At 42.2% G+C, this 24,052-nt stretch overlaps 1 protein-coding gene and 1 long non-coding RNA gene across 2 annotated transcripts in view; one reads left to right on the forward strand and one right to left on the reverse strand.

Moving 5' to 3' along the window:
* The window catches only part of SLC25A43 (solute carrier family 25 member 43), a 198,707-nt gene extending 183,434 nt beyond the window's left edge, over window positions 1–15,273 (reverse strand). Inside the window, exon 1 of the mRNA XM_069212320.1 lies at window positions 14,906–15,273. Coding sequence (XP_069068421.1) covers window positions 14,906–15,177 — 272 coding nt within the window. The 5' untranslated portion in view covers window positions 15,178–15,273. The remainder of the gene's footprint in view (window positions 1–14,905) is intronic.
* Window positions 15,262–16,934, forward strand: LOC138262425 (uncharacterized). Its single transcript, XR_011199223.1, has 2 exons — window positions 15,262–15,659; window positions 16,045–16,934. It is a non-coding gene; the product is annotated as an uncharacterized lncRNA (long non-coding RNA).
* The last annotated feature ends 7,118 nt before the right edge of the window (window positions 16,935–24,052 follow it).

The raw sequence follows: 24,052 nt of genomic DNA on the forward strand, positions 1-24,052 counted from the left end.
GTCGCGATTTTCAGTGTCTGCAAAGCAGACACTGAAAATCTTTATGGGGCCCTGTTAGGGGGCCCCTGCACTGCCCATGCCAGTGGCTTGGGCAGTGCAGGGGCCCCCAGGGGCCCCATGACATCCGTTCCCGCCATCCTGTTCCTGGTGGTAAAAACCGCCAGGAACAGGATGGCGGGAAGGGGGTCGGAATCCCCATGGTGGCGCTGCTGGGTAAACCGGCGGGAAACCGCCGGTTCCCCTTTTCTGACCGCGGCTTTACTGCCGCGGTCAGAATGGCCATGGAAGCACCGCCAGCCTGTTGGCGGTGCTTCCGTGGTCCCCGGCCCTGGCGGTCATGGACCGGCAGGGTCGGAATGACCCCCTAAGGGCCAGATTATGATCTTGCTAGATGGGATACTCTGTCAGAAATGTGACAGATATCCCATCCGCCGTATAGGACACAATGGAACTTGTCGTACGGCAGACAGGATATCCGTCACTTTTCTTTAGAAGTATCACATCTGCCAAGTTCGTATCAGGCACTAAGTCTGAAGATAACCACTAATACTGGGATGAACCGCTTGGTGTATCCGACCTGTGCTCGAGGTCGCAATCAATCATGAACAGTAACTTCTCAATGGCACTTTACTTTTTCTTGGTTCTTTTTGTCTTAAAAGTTCAAAAATGTATACCTACAGTTCCCTTGATTTGATTTTAGTTGTTTTGGTGTCATTTGTATACTTCTTTCTTGATTTTTATGAACGGGTTGTGGGATTTTTATTGTGCTGCATTCGGACTTTGTCTCATTTTAGTTTTGCTAAACATTTCACACGTTTCTAGATTAATGGTCTGTTCTGTGCCATGCTACCAAGGGTTGAGTCCAGGTTCAAATTATTTAAATTAAGTTTCACCTGACCTGATTTTGAGACATAAAACTTTTGGAGGACGCCCATCCCCTAACTATTAACCTATTTTCTTACAAGGATTATTTTTGATCCCTTTCCAAGATCAAGCCACACAAGTCTTCCTTGTCTATTGCCCATGTTTAAGCTCAGTATTCTCTTCACAAGAGCAAGACAGGTTTATGGGTGTTGCCACCAAAATGTTATGTTTTATTGTTTGAAATAATACCCACTCCATACAGAAGAGATGGAAATAGACTTATTAAAGGCTGTACTTTCCCCAATAATTCTTTCAATGGGTGCCAATGTAAATAGATCAATCGCAGTACTTGTACAGGACCAGGTTCTGTTCCTGGAACAGATATGTCACCATGCACTTTTTAAAACCTTGTACTGCTATAATCGCTATATATTTGCTCTTTCGTGATTTTGCAATCTATTTAATTTTACATTTGTATTTTGTTCTGGGTTTGTTGATCAACTAGATATATATGTACTGTTTTAACATTAGGATGACAAATGTTATAGAGGTCCTAGCCTTTACAGTTGAGTTGCACATATGATGAGATAGTGTCTGTAATAAATCAGATATTGGAGATGGCCATTTGTTTGAGACATTTTTTACGTACCGTATGGTCCTGTTTCTTTGGACCTTTCAATATTTGTTTTTATGTAAAGTGATTGGGCGGTACAATGACTTGCCACCTGTTAAATTTTTATAACTTTCAATGTATTTATATAGTGTGTGTTTCTTAGTGTGATTATGTAGTACTATGGATATTGAAAGTTTTGATGGTTATGGCAACGGAATAAAGTGCAATTGATTGATTGACAGATGCCCTAATAAAAGCTAAGAGACGTCTCGTTGGGACAGGAAAGTCTCCCGGAGTTCACACATTTGATACTTTGCCAGTGGAATGCAAGGTGAGACTGCAGTCTTTGTTGTTCAGAGTGTGAAGTGTCCTTTGGGAAAGGTCAGACATTCATCTCCCCTTGATCACCACTAGGTGTGACTATTGATAGTCAAATGCAGATACTTACACCTCTTTGTGCCTCTCATGTGGATGCTCCAACATAGAGACAACAATGCTGTGAAAATCATCACTTTACACAAAGGTGAAGTCTGGAAAACAGCCTGTGAGGGACACTTCATAACTTGTTTTGCTCAGTCATCCTTTGAACAGACAGATCACAATACCCAGCCCAAGTCTGCAAGTGGAAGCTGCTGACTCACTTGCTCTTCCAGTTCCTTGTACTCTTAAACCGAGGGGGGAGGGGTAATCCGCAGAGTACCCTACGGACTGCTGTGCAACAAGCGCTGGTGTCTGCCTGACAGCCAACTTCCCAGATGTGAGGGAACATCACCTGCAATCTGACCTGGAAGGAAGGGCTGTATCCCAACACTGTAGGACCTAGAGTTGACTAGCCTGAAGAAAAGAGGAAGGAAAGTGCAAATCCAGTTAGAGGTGCTGGCTACCAAGACAAACGGAACAGCGGACCTGAGGATGGATCAATCCACCATAGAGTCTTAAAGGAGAGCAACTGAGATGCTCCCAGTTTCTAATGCTGCATCTATTGCATTCAGTGGCCAAAGTTGTGGAGCTATCATGACGTGGATAACACTGCTGCAGACTCGAAATGCAGCTAAAGCTGTGGCACTGTTCTGAAGTGTGCATGGAGCAGAAGATGTCACTGTGCACCCATTGTGTGGCTGTTGCAGAGGCGAAGTCCTCAAGTGTGGCTAAGTGGGCCAGGCCACTCGATAATGAACAATTATACCTACCAAGAGACCTCCCAAGTCATCTTTCATCATGCAGAGTGGTGTCAGAGAGGAGCACCATCTTGAAGACAGACAATAGCACCAGTGGTTTGTGACTCCTACCACACTCGCTCTGGAGTCCATTGGTGACACTGGTGACGCTAGAGCCTGCTGAAACCAGATCTGCAGAGTGGTCCTCACAGGAGCTACACTACGGGACTGAACTAGAGTGCCTCCACACTCACAGCAGATGTGCCTCCATCCCTGAGCAGAGAGAAAATACTGGATGCATGCTGTGTGCCCGACCACAGCCAAAGAAAGATTAAAGGGGACACGCCTGTGATGACAGAACTCTTGGGACACAAACTGTGAGACTGAGCGCACAACTCTGAATATGAGGGGGGTGGGGCAGCACTACACCTGTGTCTCAAACCTGTCATATTAGAACTTTTCTTACGTCTTATATTAAAGGAAGCGAAGGAGAAGGGGCACCTTACACTAGGATTCAGTGGCCCTATGCCAGTGAAATAGAACCTCCATTTTGTAGCATCTTGTATTTTGTTTTAATTGTATTAAAGTATGGTGTTGGACATCAGTTATGGTGTTACTAGGTGGTTGACGACTTCTAAGCATGTTGCACCCTCACCTACTCCACTGTGAAGCCTCCGACTCCTTGCTGTGTCTACCCTTAAACGTCAAGTGCTGAAGGAGTTGTACTTAGTCCAGTTTGCACAGCCAGAGTACCTACTTGAAAACAAAAGAGACAAATGACTTCAGAACACATGAGTGAGACGTGTAGCCCCTACGTTCTCTGTGGCCCCCAAACAGGGTCTTACATTCCTTCAGAGAATGTCTCAAGCAAGGAATTCTCCTCCCCCTGAGCCACCTAATTTCGCTGGTGACTATGCCCCATTTAATTCATACGTTTTGATCAACACTAGATTGTGCTTCAGGCTGTAAAAGTACTGTACCTTCAGAACAAAGATACCCAATGTCCCAGTTTAAGCAGAATGATCACTCAGTTCTCATCTGTATTTCAAAGGAAGTGCAATGATTTAGGAAAGCAACAAATGTGTCATTGAGGACTGTGCTGCAACGGACACAAAAGTATGTGTAGTTAATTAGAACACCAGTACTAATGTTCCCATTTTTTGCACATGGGTTCCGCTCAAGTAAGGCATTTTATAACAATTCCGTTCGTATCAGTCATTTGGCTGGGCACAGGGACTGGACAAGGGGCATATTAGTTATTCTTCGGTGTTTCCAGTAAAATTGGATTTAAAGTGCTCAGTTAATTATGCTTAGTGCCACCTACTAAGAATAGGCAACCAGATGCACTGGGCAAGATAAAAACGAAAAAGAAACGCATAAAATTACTTGTGGCGCTTTAGACTACTGCATGGAATTCACAAACCTTTAACTTTACACCTTCAAGGCTGTACTATTCGCATAATTCTTGGATAGCTTTGTGAATGCAGTATTGGTGTAGATGGTGAAATTTAATAATAAGGACTTGAATGCATGGTGTGGTTGCGTTATGTAGAAGAGCAGCACTTTCGTGCAATGACACATTTCCTCTTTTTTAGGTCTCGCCTGAGATAGTGCATGCTCTGTCACTTTAAAGCCATTTTATAAACTAAAAAGGGCCTGGAGCCCACCCATTGCTAACCATTTGCTTCCTTCATAGTCACTGTTGTTTGTTTCCACTTTATCTTCTTTCGTTTCTCTCTTCCACGGAGCATCGCTCAAGTACAGATTGAATCTTTTTGATTAGTGTCTTCCACTGTTCGGACTGGGATAGGGGTACTTCTTTTTTTCCTTCTTCACAGGCGTCCATTTTGTTGCTTTTTCCCCAATCTCTCCTCCTGCATCAGTATATGTAGGACCATACAACCACCACCCAGCCACCACAACCTTTCCACCACCACACACCACCCAACAACCACCAAGCACTACCCTAACCATACAACTACCCTCACCCTACCCCAGCTGCAACCATGCTACGAATCACTATTACCACCATAGCCACCGTCCTACTCTAATCATTAACCTATTAGCCACCACCAACCTACCCTAATCACCACCTTAACACTAACCACAAACCGAACCAACGCCAATACTAGCACCACCCTACCCACCCCTACCACCACTAACCTATCTGACCACCACCCTACCCACCACCACCACCACACCCTAACCAGCACCACTATAACAAACATCACCCTAACCAACACCACCTCATCCTAACTACCACCACCCTAAACATTACCCTACCACACCACCACCATCCTACCATTACTACCCTACCCCTACCTCCACCTCCTAACCAGTACAACCCTAACCACCAGCACCCTACCCTTACTACCACTTTCACCATCCTCGCCACCCTAACTAGCACCAGCATCCTCACAACCACCACCCTCACCACCGCCATGCCCCTAACGTCAACCACCCTCAACACCACCAACCTAGGATCACCACACCCATTATGACTGCCATCCTAACTTCCCTATGCTAACCCTTTCACTCAACATGGCTCTCAAATCCTGTAAAAGCTGTTTATTTTTAACAACTATTTTCAACTCATTCCTTGATTGGAAGATTGTGGCCTGTGTTTGCATTTGTTTACTCTTGAATAACTTGTCTTTTGGAACTATGCATCTAGCTATCTAGTAAAGCTACGTCTTATCAAAGATTGGGAACATTTACACATCCCATATACAGGTATCTGTCAACCTCTATACCTTACTTATGGAAATCAATACACAAACGTTGAAAAGGGACTTTAAGGTAGGATGTTGCTGTGAGCCCTCAGGCAAGGGCTCAGTGGGCAGATTCACATTTGCATAAACTTCATATTTGGTTGCCTTGTGCTTTTATAATTGCTATGCAGCAGGAATAAGAAAACAGTGTTCACAGCCTTATGTGGCATGCTTTTAATAAAGCAAGCTATAAACACCGTCAATCCTCCTCAGAGACTGGTTGTGTAGGCTTACCTTCCTCTTCTTGTGTTTGTCCCTCCCCTGGGTCATGGCCTTCATGGTTGTGTCCTGCTTTATTTTCAAACACTCCTTTTTTCTTTTTGATTAAGCACCTCATGAGAGCGGTCTCCCTCATGCATATCTCTTCGCTCTTCCACTGTGCTCCAAGTTGTTCTTGCCTGTGTGCTTCCCCCACACTCCTCTGTGTTGAGCGTGCCCTTGTGTGCTTTTCCACCTCGCACTCCTTTCTTGCCCAAGTGCTTCTTTCTGTTCCATGTTGTGCTCTTTCTCTGCTGTGCGCTTTTATTCCCCCGTGCTCCACATTGGTCTCCCTCATCCATGTTTTGTACCTCTTCCGCTGCCCTGTGTATTGCTTACAACCCTGTCCTTTGTGATCCTTGCACTACACTTACACCCTCTGTGTTTCTTCCCCTCTTGCTCTCCTTCTTGCTTCCTCCCACCAAATAAAAAAAAACAAATATAAAAATAAAAAAAAAACTTTGGTAGTAACTTTTTTGTATTTATTTACGTACCAATACAAGCTGGATAAGTAACCAGACAAAATAAAAAGCACGATTTGTAAGCGTGTGCATGCGCGGTGTACGTGCCTACAAAACGACACTGCTGTGTCATAATACTCTTATTTTGTTTCAACTGTAGTCAGGCTGAATAGCTTGACTAAAAGTAATTGGCAAAGCCAATTGCTTCCAAAGGAAAAATACCGTTTTCTCCAGGGGTCGTGGCTTCGCTGCAAAAACCCCTTCTTCAACACCAGCACGAAATGAAATGTTCCATTCCCCTTCCCACATGGAAGCTCTTGGGTGGAGCAACTCTCCAACTATTTGCAAGATGGCAAAGAACCACAAACTGGACCTTCATAAGTGTTCAAGACTAAACATGTCTTGAAACACCCAATCCACACCACTTGCACAGAATTCACGCCTGTGGAATATTACACAAGCCTAGAGTAATAGTCAAAATGAGTTATCATTTAGTGTAAGTATCTTGCCATTCCTGCTAAAAAAAACTAGGCTTGGTGAATCGGGCCCAAGATGTTGCAAAATCCATCGGTGGTAAACGTAAGCATATGCGATTTACCGCTGTAAATATGTGTATGCTAGAGAGAATGAATAAGCTGGATAATCAGAAATAAAGAGATGCATTTGCACGTTACTGAGTTGCATTATTCGTGGTGGGTTTCAATTTCAATTTACTTTTAGATTACGAATACTATTATTTGTAATAGCTGACGGGCGCACAATGATGAGTGTTGCACTTACATGTTTAGTGACACAGTTATGTTCATTTGCTATAATCAGAAAGCATCACTTTGGACATGCAGGGGCAATGGAAGAGCAGTGCTCGTTTATTTTCTTTATAATGAGCAAAGCTTTTCTGTCTCTCCGTTAGAGTATTAGTGACAGGCAGACAAGTGGAACTCGAGAAAACCTTAGTAACGCTTGCTTGTGATATGCTGAGCTGAACTTTCTTTGCATATACACTAAAGCACTTGCGAATGTCACAAACAGCTTGTGTAAATGACATTGGGCTCTCATTCCTTGAGAGCAAGAGGGATGGGCACTTACATAAGCCAGACTGTGAGAGCATAGGTTAGGAAGAAGCTCGCTTTTACTTGTGTCAAAGCTGCACTTACGTGTTATGGGTGAACATCAGCAAAAGCGTGTGTTGAGCAATAGGAGAGCTTAGTGGTGATGGGCTATAGACAATGGCACATGTATTTGTGAAAGGCAGGGAGCTACGCTTGTGAAAGGGAGATACAATTACTTGTGAAAGGCAGGCAGCTTGATTTGCTTGTGATGGGCAGAAAGCGGTGCTTGCGATAAGAATTTCAGTTGCATTCACTTGAGAAAGGTAGTGTGCTGCACTTCGAATAGGCAATGAGTTCAATTTACATGTAACAGGCAAGGGGCTGTACTTGTGATAAGGCGCAAAGCTTCTTCACTTGTGATAGGTGAGATGATGCTAGACGTGTGAAATATGCGGGAAACTGCACTTAGTTACTTTAGGAAGGAAGTTTCTGTACCATTTTCTTACTTGTATGTTGTAATACCTCACAAACAGAGGGAAGATAGGTGTAAAAATATCTTTAAACAAAGAAAGATGAAAGATGTAGGTATATAAAGCATGAGGAGCTGCATCCTTACAAAAACAAATGCTTACCAGTTACAGTCAACCATTGTGTTGCAAGTAACTGTATCAAGTTATGACAGAACACGGGTAGGGGACGAAAGAAGAGAAGGAGGTCGGAAACAAGTAAGAAAACAAAGAACTATATATAACATCTCTTTCCCCATAATGGAAATTGCACAAAGCAATAAAAAGATAAGGAAAATATCACTCCTGGAGGATCCTTCATGACTGAGCTCAGATTCTAGCACAGGGGCCTCCAACCTACAGCCCACGGGCCACATCCCGCCCCCTACAAGATTTTATCCATCCCCCTGTTGTTTTCCAAAGCCTTGGCTTTCACTGATCAAAGGGAAATATATATTCAATTCCTTTAGCAGACTGTAGGTGGCAGCAGAGCCTCTTGAATCTTCTCTACTGTGAATTTTGGACCAGCAATGTCGTGTATGTCAGATCTCTGAAAAACGCAAGGTCCTACTGCAGATAATCCATACTGCAGAAAACTCCAGTTGCCTGAAACGTGTACAAGAGAGGTGCAGGCTTAATTTATTTTTTGTTCAACCTTTAATAATGGCTCACGTTTCTTTTGAATTTCTTTGCTTTACCTAAGCTCTTTCTTGGACTGCGTTTATTTTTCTTATTGTGTGCTACAAATTTGGACACATTCTCATTTCAAGTAAATGTGTACATTTTAGTATTTAAAATTAATTACAAAAACGAATAGCCTGCTCTTCTTATATAAAGTTAAGTAACTGATTATTTTGTCAGAGCATTCGCTATTTTGACTCATGGTATATCATTTCTCCGTTTAAGCACAGCATTGTTTTTGTTAATTGCCACATTTCTCTTTTGTTCTGAATCATATCATGCGGATTACAAAAAATATCCAAGTAAACCTTATTCATTCACTTACATTTTATTCATTCATTTATAAAACTGATTTTTTTCAGCCCATTAATATTGTGGCCGTTAAACTGAAAAGTTTGGAGACCCCTGTTCAAGCAGATGATTTAGCACAATGAGAAACAAACTTTGGAAGAACTGTCATTAATATGAGTTTCACAAACAAGCAGAGATTCTTCTAGGGCAGTGACAACATTCCTTGCAGGTTGGGTTGAAGGAACATTGCTCCTTACCTCACATATGGAATCATCAAGACCATCATATAAGGCACGCCTCTCTAAATCTTTCCCACAGTTTCACTATTCCCTACAACTCGAGTTCTTAACCAGAGGTCCGTGGACTCCTAGGGATTTGCAACGGCTAGTCAGGGGGTCCGTGACAGCACAGAAAATGAAATAATATTTTCTGAGTAATTCGGTGTGAATAAATAAGGACGCCAAATGTAAAAATGAAAATTGTAAAACCTTCTGTAAAAGTGAAGGACTGAGAATGGAGGTCTAAAGATTAAGTTGGTATCCTCAGATTGATTCACAGGAGCCATGAAAGCACATCAAATAGAATATAGCATAGATGATGGGTAGCATAAACTGAATTTAGGAAAGTACAAAACCATCCAATTAAATTTGTAATTTTTTAATATTTCTTTGCAAATGAAATAACATTTTATCATTTAAATTTGTGTATTTGTTTGATGAATGCTTGTCTCTGTAGTTTTAAGTATTGTTTTGTGGTTCAAATCATCAAAATTGCATAGGCTGGCGTACCCACATTACAATAATGAAGCCATGGATTTCAATAATGATTTAGTGAGGTTCCCCAGATTCCAGTAACAATTTAGTGGGGGTCCACAGAAGTCAAAGGTTTAAGAGCTACTGTTCTGCACCATTTCCATGTCAGTCACATTTAGCTAGATGCATAACATTCCAACACATCTCATCTTGAGTAATCACACTTCCCTTGTTGACTCTTAACAATTTCGACATGTTTAAAAAATATTTGAACATCCTTTTTTTTATTTTATTTTTATTTTTTTAACAAACCCTGGTATCTTGATCCTAGTTAGTTCTCCCACATGGAAGTCACTCAGCTGGCTGGACTAAAAACGTTATATTGTAAATACGATTTACACAACAGGGCATTAACTGCCCTTATTTCATGGGAATCTATTGATGATTCCCCACCAGCTATAAGCAGAAGGTTATTCCTTTGCCACCACAGGCATAGATCAGAAACCTGACATCTTCCCTCAAGTAAAATGAAAGGGCACACTTCTGTTACTGAGTTCAGTTTAAAGTGATAAGACTGTGGTAGAAACAATGGGCTTGTCTGAGGTTAAGGTAAGTTGAACACTCCCTTTAAGACAGTGGTCCAAACACTCCACTGGCCATTACATTGTGGACCATAAAGGCAGTGGTTACATGGCTGATATTGTGCGCTATTACAAACGGTGTCATTTCACATGACTGACAGTATCCTCAAGTCAGTGACTACTGTTTCGAGGCAGGCTTCCTTACTAAAGCCTTCCATGAGTAACTCAATAACTACAGAAGTGGTAATATTATCCACAAACTTGACTTCGGGCCACTCAGAATGGTAATCAGTCAACACCATAGCAAATTTCGATTAAGGCTGAAGCTTCTTAAATAGGCCCACAATATCTAACCCAAGCTTTTGCTAAGCATTTTCAGGCCATGTGACAGCCAGCAACAGAGGAGTGGAACATTTGAAACAATTGTTTGCAACTGGAACAGTCTTGACGATTCCTAACGCAAAAGTTCTGTCTCTACGTCCTTCCCTGGCCACCACAAATGGCTCCCCACAACGTTTTTTTTTTTTTTTGTTTTTTTTAAACGGCTGACATACCAATGTGCCTTTGATGACTAGCCCCGAGGATAATAGCATACAAAAAACATATTTATTATTACAGAAGACTAGTCCATTCACCGCATTCAACTCATCTGAAAATTGTGTAAAGGAATGCAAGGGACCCTTTAGGAATTTGGCCGCAGACCATCCCATCAGAATGCACTGTTTGACTTTCTTAAGGATATCATCCTTAAAATCTTCAGATTCTCATTCCTTTTCTGTTAAGGAAACGCTAGGTAAGGCATAGACAGTCTCTAAACAGGCTACCACATCCAACTACTCTTCATCGTGCAACTCACTCTCTTTATCACTGCATGGTAAAAGATTTGTCTTCCCAGGAACATAGACTACATCAAAACTGTATTCTTGCATTTAAGAACATAAACTTGCAACACATTCAGTGGCTGCCAGACCACCTCCCGGTGATTGTATACGAACAAGAGGGTTATGATCAGTTTGTAGTATGAAGCTGCTGCATCAAATAAAGAGCCTGAAGTAGTTGATGGCCCATGCACAAGCTCTCAATTGCTGCATATCATTTTTCCCTCTCACTGCGAGTTCTAGAAGCAGAGGCCACAACCCAAATGTTACCATTCGTTTGAGACAGCACTGCTCCAAGTCCATAGGCACTAGCGTCAACTATGATGACAAATTGTTTGCCCACAGAAAACGGCCACAATGTGAGTGCAGAAAATATATGAAAACAAAGTACAAAATAGAATAGTATGTCAAGCAGGGAGTTGTATTTGCTTCTGGCTCAAGTTCTGCACAGAGAGGTACTTTTCAAAAGCAGCTGCTTGCAACAAGCAAAACTCCCCACTCCTTAGAAATCTGTGTATAGGCTCCCTGCATATACCAAACCGTAAACGTAACACACTTTTGAACTGAACATTAATCTTCCTCCGTGTCCCTGAAGGTCCTATACATTGCTTTTAGAACACTGTAAACAGGGCACAAGTCGGGGGTACACGTGGGCAGACGGTGTCCACCCACAATTTTTAGATGGTGGATGCTGTCCACCCTGCCAAGAAGTTGGGCCTCACTTTAAAATATGCTGCATTTGTTCTTAATTTTAAAACATCGGGACACCTTCAGCAGCACCTGCACGTTGTCTGCTATCGATCCGATCCAAGCAACAACGTGCAGGCAAGGAGGGGCCCTCCTTGTTTGAAACTCCAGCTGTGCCCATAACAAAGACTGAATTTAAGGGGCCATCAGGCCTCCTTTGGTTCAAGTATCCTGCCCTGGAGCTATCTGGGGCCTAACATCTAGAGGTAAATGTAGTGGAAAGGAAACAAAAGCAAACAGCTTGTTAGCACTTCGCACTTACTTAGGAGTGGCAGGATTTTGACTTTGTTCAGTCCTTGTATATGCATGCACTGTACAAATTTCAGATATGTTGCTCTGTCCCAGTGTTTGCACAAAATAACAATTTAAATATGACTATTTTTTATTTTATTTATAGCGCTATTCATCCCAATGCAAGGTGTCAGAACCAGGTGTGGTTATGTGCTTTAAGATAGTTTGATTATTTGTGGATTGGTGTACTGTATAGGGACTATGCTTTTAGCAATGTGTATTTTTAAAAATGTTTCTGGTATGTGTTTACTAAATGACTGTAGTGACAAATTTTAGTTTTTTTTTATTGTGTTTTATATGTTTTTCATCAGCCCTGAAGAAGCCCCATTGTCTGTGTAGAAACACGTTGGCTGTGTTTGTCACTCACATTGTGGTCATGATTGCCATCTGTATTACAAGAAAGAAATTAAGCATATCACTTTGACTATGAATGAGTACCTGTCTATCTGATGCATTTATGAATTGGTTTGGACTTAACATATGGAACATTTAACTTCTTCTTGGACAATTTAATAGTTGTGCTATTTTTTAAGGAGTGCCTCTCCCTTATCTTTGTATATTATTCCTGGTATGTTTTATTTTTTCCGAATGGTTAACTCGGGCAGTGAGGCACCCGAGTTGTAGAATGAGTTGGAGTGTGGGTATATATTCCACATCGGTTATAAGCTTTTGAGATTCTCATTAACTTTTGCCAATTTGTTGCCCTGCTGGGGTACGGGTGGTCTTCTTTTTTGCCCTTCTCACACCTACCTACTGAAGCAATGCTGCAAAGTTTGTGATGTACTGCATTATAACACAATAACAGAGAGTAGCTTTATTGTTTTTATGGTCTTAGGACTGGGAGAATGTTGTAATTCAGAGTTATGCTATTTATGAAATGAAAGATCCTGTGAGCTTACGTAGGGCTGGCTCCTTCAGTTACAGTGAATAGGCAAGCCCACAGGTCAGTGTTACTATAAACAAGTAAGTCGTCTACAGTGCACCATTTTAGCAGTGTAAAATGTCTAGGATATGCATATTTCTTATTAGTGAGAATAATCAAGTGTAGATTCTGATTACTGGCCATAGTTTGTGGTGTCTCTCACTGTTCCTACGTCTCCCCACTTGGGTAATTTTTCTATGCAAACTAGCAATATTTCCTTCAGAATGCCAATATCTTCTTGAAAGTGCTAACTGGGACTGAAATTGCATGTGCCTTTTTCTTGTGAGTTAACTTTGTCACTATTTCCTTCTCATTTTTTAATACAAGGTGGCTTATACTTATTTTAATGTGAACTGCGGACACCTCTTACTTTGAAATTTGTAGTCCATTCTTTGTATGGGTGTTCTGTTTGTACTGATTTCAGGGTGAGCTGTCAGGATGCACTGGTGAATGTGAGGGTGGCTAAGATAAAGTTACGCTATCTACAAGTACATGACAGATGTCTGTTGCTAAATGTGGATGAGACTTTTTGGGTGGCAGCTTGTAATTTGTAAAGACATAAATGCACAGCCCCAAACTTTTTCTTAGGGTCCCATTGGTGAATGCCAAAGTTGCCATACACTTTTTCTTTTAGTAGTCTACACTTGCTTATTCCTGCAGGTTCTTTATTCGTCCCTTTTCTGCCTTCATCATTGTTTTCCTATCTTCCTTTCTTTCCTTTCTGTCTTTCCATCTTCCTTTGTGTCATGGTCTGCTGGTGAAAAATGAGCTCTACACTCCTAAAATGAGTGCAGGTGCCCACCACAGACACATTAAGTAGTGGGGAGGGCTGAGTAAGCATACGTTGCATAGGAAAGTGGTCTCACCTCTGGAGAGCACAGGCAGCCAAATCAATCACATCTACATGGCAATATGCTGCATATGGAATATTATGCCAGGTGGAGTAAGCTGTCGGGGGAGTTCGTTTGTTAAATCCTTGGGTAAAGTAAGCTTTATGCTGACAAAAAGTAACATTGTCTTATGTGTAGCTTCCAAAAGTGGGAGTCTGCCACCTAAATCAGAAGTGTTTGCATGTATACTTATGATGCGCTCAAAAGAACTCATGATAGACGTGCTAATCTTATGTGTGAGATCTTAAGATCTGATGTCCCTTTTTGTTGATGTCACTTCCTTTAAAGTCCTTGATTGTGATGTCACTTCCTGGGGTGTCATGTACGGTGTCACGTGTTGTGATGTCACTGCCTGACTTGGTTAGTCCCCCCCACTTTTTTTAGGACTTGTGACTGTAAATCACATCTATAGTTTCTACGCAAACCATTCTAAAATCCTCTTTTCTGCACAACACAGAAATCAAACTAATATCAATACTTGTGCCAGGCAGGGTGCTGTACGTATTTAATGTAAAATATATGGTCCCAATGATTTATTAGTCAATGCTGATAGAATTATGGATTTAGACAGTAAAATTCCCCGAGTTTGCCACTGTTTCTGCCTAAATAGCATCTCTCAAAAATACTTCTAGCTCAAACAGATAAAAATTTATTAAAACGTGCAAAAAAGTTAAACTTGTGGAGCTGCTAAGTGGCAGCCTTTGTGCAACGTTTACCCGGTTTCAGTAGGACGGCGATTGCTCTAGTCAGGTGTTGAAACTGGTACTAATGAAGTGAAACTTTTGCCCAGCCTGTATTAATGTCATACAAGTCTTGCAATCAGGAGCTGTGCTCATTTTTCATTGGGAAGGGGGGGGGGGGCATGTGCGCCGAGGACCGCAACATCATATGATACGGACTTCCACTTACTGTTACTTGCGGAGCTAGGCTTCCTTCAGAGGGATATCGCTTACTGACACGGAGCTGTAAATACACTGTAATAGACGGGACGCAGTGCTTGTGACAAGCAAAGATGTAAGTTTGAGAATGTATTTATTTGCGATGTTCATTAAAAGCTGTTTTTCTAACGGAGATAATCGTATATGCATGCAAACTGGCTTTATACCGGGCTGACTTGCAGCAGGCTAGTTTAGCGCGCTTTATTCGAATTAGCTTTCAATTTGCACTGGTGACAGTGAAAGAGCTGCACTTACTTGTGATAAGCAGCGAGCTGAACAGACCTGTAAGGAAACAAGCGGATACAGGCGGTGAAGTTCCCCTTCCAAAAAGCTTTGATCCCCTCTGCCTGGTAGAGCAGTGGGAAAGTCCGCAAGAAGCCCTCCTTGCTGTGGAAAGTGCCCACCTGGGTTAGTACTTTCACCACATCGAGGGGGGCGGTGACAGTCCGGCTGAGCACCCCCGCCAATCCTGCACACATGGAGGTCTGCAGGGAGGTTAGCCTGGTATCCCTCTTCAGGGTTGCCATGCTTCCGGAGGGCGGGGCTGACTTCAACCCTTTGACAGCAGCGCGGGAGCGGGGCTCTGTGCACGGGCACCCGAGCCCTGCGATAGTTGACAGAAGTTACCGCCCAATGAACATCACGACAGCGCGCATGCGCTACTCCCCTGCCACTTTGTGATTACAGTACTCGACGTAAAAATAATAGCTTCACAATCACCAGATCTGATAAACACTGAAGAAGGACGAGGGCGATTAGCGTCCTGTAAGCCCGTTTGTCAGCCATATTGAAAGATTAACTTCCTACTGGGTAATAGACCCCCACGCCGTGGAACTAACTTTCTTTTCACCTGAAACGCGCGAAAAGTATTTGTAAAGTATTTTTTGCCCTCACCAGCGATAAGCGATAGCTCCAGAATTTTGGGCACTCACTAATTAGTGCATGTAAGAGAATGGCCAGGCTGGTAATCAATTATACATCTTAGAAAGAGTACACGCTTAAGTTAATGGTAAATAAGGCATTTGTTCAGAAATCAGTAAAGTTTTTTTATGAATGAGGAGTGCAAGAGTGCAAATTTTTAATGATTTCTTTTTTTTAATCAATAATGTACTAATCGTTGATGAATTAAGAAGTGAAAACGGGTGACTTTTGTAAATGGTCACCATAATTCATTTTGTTCTCTGTTTAAGCAAAACTTCAGTTAAAATCATAGTTATTTTCCCTTGCTCAATGCTTACATAAAAGAGTGTGATTAATAGCTTATAAGTATGTAAACAGCTACCCCTAGCGGGTTGCTACATTATGTCTTACAAGGTCAGATTTATTAAGTCATTACACGAGTTTGAATGTTCTATTGTTTGAAATTGTCACTAATACGTGGTTTCTTCCTCGAGGATGGAAGTAGGCGATACAAGGTTTGAGGCGTTTCTTCCTGAGAAGAGAAGTTTAGACGAGATGGAACAATGGAGTCACAGACGAGACGGAAGAGGAAAAGTTACTGTTATAATTGTATCTTAGTGAATACTGTTGTCAGCCTACTTTTGATTATCTAATAAGTAGTTCATTGGCTGAATTGTAAACCACCCCATGTACTGACCAATCATGGACTTTTCAAGATTTGATATAACATTCTGTCATCTGTTCTGGGGGAGGAGAACACGATTTTGCTATTGCCTTTTTCAATTAAGATGATCCTTTAATGGTTCGACTCATATTAGCGATGTGGGTTTAGCTGTTGCTGTAGGCCCGATTCTCTGAAGACTTACCTGATGGTGTCCCTGTGCTGAAGTAGACTGCATGTTTTTGTTCTATGGGTAATGTATGAAATTGCATTGATATATGTGTCTCTTTTGCTTTGCAGGTACCAACTGCAACTTATAGTTTGATTGCTGCATAATAACTAGTGTTTTTTTTTCATAATAACCCGAGCTAGTGTGATTTTTCTAAATTTGTGTTTCTAAATCTTTGTACATGAAGTCCAACATGTTAATGCTAATTTGTGGTTTGTGGGGGAATTTATCTTCACATGCTCATGATTTATATTGACATTCTTTGACCTTTTGCCCTGATGTATACTTTATCTTTGTTGCCAATCTTAGCGTTATTAATCACTGTTAAGATACTTGAAATAATTTGTATGATTGCTTTGATTAAACTCAGATATATAAGACGTTCTAATCAGCCATTATTGATTCTATATGCTTATCGTTTATGCTTGAGAGTTATTTTCGTGACATTAGCATTGTTAATATAGGGAAATAAATTCACAATCCTTCTTAGTAAACTGGTGTGGTTATTTGTTTGAGGTTCAGATCTTTAAATATATTGACTATTGTTGATGACTATAGCGTCCATTATTGGCATCCCCTCAAGCCTATGTCGCGTCGATCCATTGGCCTATGGTGTCACGGGCTACTCGTCGTTTATGTCTCTGGCCAACTGGAACTGCAGAGTGGTCTTGATCCTTGCAGGTTCTGTCTTGACCAAGGTAGGGGTGGCCCTTTCTTGTAGCGACGGTGCTGCTGATGATGGAACACCAAAAGGCAGTCCGTGCCCTCCAGAAGGAGTCCCAGAGGAAAAAACCCCAAAGGGAAAAACCTCTATAGCCCTGGAACAAAAATACGCAAAAAGGTAAGTCTTCCAACAAAAAAACAATACTGGAAGAAACTGGAACAGGCAATGGAAAAAACTGGAGAAAAAACAACAGGAGTGAAGATCACCACCAAAGGAAGTGTTGCAGCGCAAGGAGAACAAGAATCACACTCCTTATATATCCTAAGACAGGAAATGACCAACAGGAAGAAAAAAAGACACCATGTTGGATTGTGAAAGAATCATAGGAGACTATAGAGAAAGGCGTCATTTTGGAAAAGCGTCCTAAGGCATGCAGGGAAAAAGAAGGGCATGGTGGGATAAAGAAGAACATGGCTGTTAAGTGTAAAAATAAGGAAAAAAGAAAAGGAGAAAGAAGAGAAAAAGAAGAAAGGAACAGGCTGAACCAGGTAAGTGAGGGGTCGGGGGTGCCCAGGCCTAATATCGAGGGAGCACTGCTCCCATAACTCGCCGAGGGCCCTTTCCCATTTTGGAGCCTCGTGCAAGGAAATTTAGAACTGAAGGGGTGCAGCACGCCCGGCCGCCTGAAACAGGAACCACGGCGCGCCCCAAGCTGAATGCTCAGCTCGTGCCGCGACATGCTGCAGCACAACATATGGCGCAAAATCTACTATTCAGTTTGAAGTAATAGTTACGATTTCTTGGCGCTGGAGCAGGAGGCATCTGTCAAATATTAAAGCTACATTTTATACTCATTTATAAATTGTAATGATGTAGATATTCCTAGTAATTTATAAAGGAAAGTCTTAATTTTATTAAAAACATGTTGAGTATTATGCACCTCTAATATTGCCTTTATTTATATAGCAGCAGTCAAGAACAGTGGAACTACAAATCCCAAAAGGCTCAGCAACAGAGTACCTAATGGGATAGAAAAACCTAATCATAGTAACCACCATTAGGATACCAGTAATATGTATAACCACATACTTGACTGTGGACAGCCTTCTTTTCTTGTGCGAGAAGTTAAATAGATCCAGAAAACAAAGGAAAAATAGATAACATAATAGGAAATGCTAGAGTAAACATAAAAAAGTCTTGGTAAAAGTTCATGAAAACGAAACTCCTAGGAGAATCCAATGGAAAAGGAGGAAGCACACCATGGAGATCGGCCGAAGCAGCAGTGGAAGTTGAGAATCCTGCTGATACTGTGATATCCTTAAGAGGAAGCTGCGGTCAGGGAGGAACAAACACCAAATACCAAGTGTTGCGGTGGGATAATACTCGCCTCTATGTCTTTAATAAAATTAAGACTTTCCTCCATAAATTACTAGAAAAGTCTACATTTTATGTCAAGACCGGAGGCTCCTATTATGCTTGTTTAAAGTATGTTAATTACAACAGAAGCTGCAGTATGAACGGGTTGCCCTAAAGACAGTATCGTTAGATCAGTCTGCTGATCTCAGAATGTCCTCTAGTCTGGAACCCGCCCAAAAAGCTTTAGAAGCAAAGGCACCCCTGGAAGAAAGAGCCCGAAAACAGAGATATCAATGCCTGCTGGCGGAAGAAACTGGATTATGGGGTTTCCGAAAGGAAATAAGGAGCTGGGAATGAGTGTATGCTCAAAGATCAAAAGTCCATACACTTTAAGGCATTGTCCAACACAAAGTTTAGGTTGATCCAGGAAATAAGGGCAAAACACTGGGTTTAAATTAGTCTTTGTGTGTTTGTTAACTGTGAACATCACCTCATTGGACTGTATTGGAGAGAGGAAACATCCAAAGTCTTAACATCCGACAAACGTTTAATAGAGATAAGGCATAACAACATAGTACGTTTTGCAGAAAGCATTTTTAGAGAAAGACCCTCATTGTCAGTGCAGGAAATAAACAAATTCAAACCACATTTACAACACACAATTTGTTATACTTTGGAAGAGGAGGATTAAAAAATGTTACTCCCTTTAATAGGTGACAGATGAGCGCATGCTCTCCCACTGCTTTGCCTTTGATGTAGGGATGATTAATGGAAATTGCCAATCTGTACAAGTTGATGGTCCTGTAAGACTTACCTCCACTAGCTTCAGCTACCAGGAAATTAACAATATAAATTATATTGGCTGAAAAGGGATCGAGACATTTCCCCAAACACCAGCTTGACCAATCAGATTCGTAAGCTTTGGTGGTTCCTGGAGGCCAGGACTTTGCTAATAAATTCTGAAGCTTCTGGCAAAATGAAGTTGATCGATTGGGCGGACCTGCTATTTTTCAAGCAGAGAGAATGAGGGTGTTGTTGAGAACTAGGTTGTGAGGATGGCCCAAAGCATCCAGAAGATTGGGAAAGGATGGGAGGAGGACAGGGAAGTTGATTGCCAGTTCAAGAAGTGACAGAAACCATACCTGTGATTGCCAGAACGGGACCACTATTACCAGTGTAGCATATTAAAGCCTGACCTGAGCGAGAACTCTGCTGATCATGAGAAAAGGAGGAAAAGCGTAGATGACTAAATGGGACCAGTCCTGAAAGAAAGTTTCTGCATCTTCAAAAACAAGGTAATTGGGAATTGAGGCAGGTAGCAAAAAGATAGATACTGAAAGGACCCACTTGTGAAACAGAGACGGGAACACTAAGGGATGAAGTATTCAATCGCTGTAGTCCTACGGATGACAGGAGTGCCAGTCTGCTATGGAATCGAGATTGCCCGGTAGGTATTCTGCTCGGACTGAGATCTTGTTGAGAAGGCAGAATTTCCCAAAACGTTTTGCCAGTTCCACCAAAGGCTTGGATCTGGTGCCACCAAGATGATTGATATAACAGACCACAGAAACGTTGTCCATGTGGAAAGGAATGGAACATCACACCCTGTCTTTTGCAAGACTCCTGATTGCAAAGGTGCCTGCCAGCATCTCCAAATAGTTGATAGGCAATTTGGACTCCCCAAGAGACTATGGGGGTTATTACAACTTTGGAGGAGGTGTTAATCCATCCCAAAAGTGACGGTAAAGTGACGGATATACCACCAGCCGTATTACGAGTCCATTATATCCTATGGAACTCGTAATACGGCTGGTGGTATATCCGTCACTTTACTGTCACGTTTGGGACGGATTAACACCTCCTCCAAAGTTGTAATAACCCCCTATGTAACCCCAGTCAAGATTGGACCACACTAGTGCCCCAGCCTGTCAGGCTTGCATTGGATTATAAAACAAGATCGGCGGGCTGACACAAATATAGTCTTGCTGTTCCGGGTGTCTAAATGGTTTATCCACCATTGAAGCTTTAAACAGGACTCTGGATCGATGCTGATAGAATCAGAATAGGCAAGACCTTTGCGCAGGTGATGAATCTTTAGGCATTGAAGGGCCTGGTAATGAAGTGGACCCGCAAAGATGGCCTGAATGTAAGTAGACAGAGGCCTACCACCCTTGCCAGGGATCTGAGGGAAATTGCGGAACAGCAAAGCGTCTGAAGGATTTCTCTTTTGATTGCTTTTACATTTGGTTGAGGAAGGTGAAGAGTAGTGCTTGATGAATTTACCAGAAAACCTAGAAACTCTATCTGCTGAGTGGGAATCAAAATTGATTTCTCTGTATTTACCAGGAAGCCCAACTCTGAAAGAAGAGAACACGTGAGGTGAAGATTGGAACAGAGAATTTGTATATTTTGAATCATAAGCAGAATGTCGTCCAGGCAAATTATTAGTCTGATACTCAGAGACCTGAGGTACCTAACTACTGGTTTCATTACTTTTGTAAAGCACCATGGTGCCAAAGAGAGTGCGAGGGAAGGGATGAAAACTGGTAGGTTTGTCCCTGCCAATGAAATTGAATAAATGCTCTGTGAGAAGGATGAATGGGGTTTGTGAGGTAAGTGACTTGCAAGTCTAACCTTACCATCAAGTCATGTTGAAGCAAAGAGTCTCTGAGGTGTATGATAGTTTTCATTTCTAAGTGACAGTAAACCACAAACTGGTTGAAGAGTCTGAGGTTGATAACCGGCCTCATCTATTTGTTTTTTTTCTGGACTTAAAACAGAGAACTAAAAAATCCCAAGGGATCTGGGACGGAAAACTGAATTGCCTGCTTTTGCAATAGCGACTGAATTTCTAGGGAAATTATATTGAGCATGTCTGATGAAAACCTTTAAGGAGGAGGGAACACACTTTGGAAAGGTGTTGCATAAAACTGTAAAGGATACCCTTGTATTGTATTTAAAATTGAAGGCTCTGCAGTTATTGTTTGCCACTTTGTGAGGAAATACTGAAGGTGGCCTCCTCTATGAGGAGGTCCAGAAGAAAGACTCATCTTGTTGACTGTTGGTTCTGAAATTCTTTTGTCCACGACCTCGATATTCTCTACCTCTCTGGGGGTAGAATTGAGGCTTGTAGTCTTGGTATCCGTAGCTTGAATTGAATGAGCATCTGGTTTTCTGGTTACGGTAGGGACAGCTGGTAAAGCGGGTCCTGCCTCTATCGGCCAGTGCAAAAACACGCTGGGAAAAACTTTTTTCAGAGACTGTTTGGCTTTGTCAATGGATGAACAAGTGGTAACATAATGACTACGGTCTTTGATAAACGAGTCCCCAAACAGAAGACCATGAGCCGTTGATGCCTGGGTCAAGAGTAGCCAGATTTGCGAGTTTTAAAAGAAGACCTCTTTAAAACTTTAAAAGAAGACCTTTCCTCTGCTCATGTGTTATTGCAGAGTTGGCGTTGCCAAGCAAGCAAAAAGCTCTCTGAATCCACATAGAAAGATCTAGAGGATCAATATCAAGATTGTCCTATCTGGCTGTCTCCACCATATCAAAAATGCGAGCCAAAGGACCCAATAAATCAAGTAATTTGTCCTGACAAGTCGACCAGGCCTTATCAACTCCCTTACTGGGATCGTTAACAAATTTTAAAAAGAAAGTAAGTAACGACGGATCGATCGTTGGAGTAGAAGTCATGTTGGAGGAAAGATAAGGCCAGGGACATCCTAATTTTAATTTCACTATTGTTTTCTTGCCCAGGGGAAGACATACCCTAGAAGATATATAATCCCCTACATAGGCATTGGGAAACCATTCCGTTGAGTTTGGATGGCGAATTAGAGTTGGATTGAACATAGGAATTCCTTCTATGTCGAGAACTGTTTTGGGCAGATACTAATCAGATGTGGAAGGAAACAGTTTTGACTTTTTTAGGGGAGGAGGAGAAGAAGTATTATTGACCCCAAGGATATCGGTATTGTCACCTGGATCCCTCATGTCATTATCAGTATCCATAATATTGGAAATGACTATTTGTTGGGGAGCGTCTTGAATACTCTTAGACTTACTTTTGCACTTAGAATGAGTTTTGGTATTTCCCTCTTTAGTAGGAGACGTCGGAGGAATGACATCATCAGTCAGGTGTGAGGAAATCTCACTGTTCAAAAGTGCAAATTCAGGATTAAGGATCGTTACTTGTTTCTTTTTAACAGGTAAAGACAGTGTCTTCCGTTTTCTGCGTTCCCCCACAGAATGGGCCAAAAGGGTCTTGGACATCATGCTCATTAAAGAAGTTTCAATATTCTTTGATATCTTATCAGTGGAGGTCGCAATGGATGGTTCGACTGAAGAATGAATAAAGTAATTTAAATCATTCTTAAAGGCTTCCCCATCATCATTGTCATCATTAATAAAATGAGAGCTGTCTAATTACATGTTATAAACCACAAGCAACAAAGTTCAGTCAGAAATAGGGTTAAAAGGAGAAAAACCTAAGGAGGCAGAGACAAGGGTCCAAAACACTCCCCTGAAGCGTGTACACACTGAGCAAGCTCAGTTATAACTGAGGGAAGGCAGAACTGGAAGCTGCTCATATTTAATGACGCAGCATGTTTAGCTAGAGTCAGAGAGATAGCATAAGGTAGGAGGAGGGCACAACGAGTTGTCCAGCTGTCGATCAAACTACCAGGAAAGCCATGATTGGACTACATTTTCCCAATTGTGTAATTAAATATTGATCAACTTTTGGGCTAAATTTTTCCTGGTTGTGCGATTAGATATTGATTTGTGCAGATTGCTAAATATCTGGCTATTTTAAAAATGACTTTGTGCTATTTTTAGCATATTGGGCTAGAAATTTGTGTTGATAAAAGATTACAACATTGGTAGTAAATGCCGCCAACAGCCACGGCAACGGCCACCAACATACTGTCGCCGTGGCTACCAGCCGCCAACCGCATTATGACCGTAGACGGAATACCGCCAGAAGGCTGCCGGTATTCCATCGACAGGCATGGCGGCGGACGGAGGTAAGGTGGCGCTGCTGCCAGCAGCAGTGCCACACCAGAAAAACACTGCCAACCGTATCATGAGCCATGATACAGCCTGGCAGTGTTTTGCTGGAGTACTCCCTGCAAGCAGGTAAATTGGGTTCTCCAACAGGAAAGAGTGGTGGGGTGTTGTGTGCGTGTGTGGGGGTGTTGTGTGTGGGGTGGGTGTCTGTTTTTGTATGCGTGCATGCGGTTGTGAATGAATGAATGTGAGTGTACGTGTATGTTGTGCATGTGTGTGTGCTACAATGTATGTTAGTGTGTGTTGCGGGGTGTGTGTATGTATGTGTGCGTGCGTGGGTGGATGTGGGTATGCGTGTGTGTATGAGTGTGTATGTGTGCGCATGTGGGTGTGTGGATGTCAGGGGGTCGGGAGGAGGAGAGGGAGGGCAGGAGAGGTTTCTGGGGAGGGGGAGGGGATCGGGGGAGACCCCTATCAGTGCCAGGGAAGGAATTCTCTGGCACTGATAGTGCCTACTGCCATGGCGGTAGGTGGGGTCATAATCCTGAGGGTGGGATTGTGACAGCTGCCGGGCTGGAGATTGGT

The sequence above is a fragment of the Pleurodeles waltl genome, chromosome 2_1 (genome assembly GCF_031143425.1).
Source record: "Pleurodeles waltl isolate 20211129_DDA chromosome 2_1, aPleWal1.hap1.20221129, whole genome shotgun sequence".
Lineage (NCBI taxonomy): Eukaryota > Metazoa > Chordata > Amphibia > Caudata > Salamandridae > Pleurodeles > Pleurodeles waltl.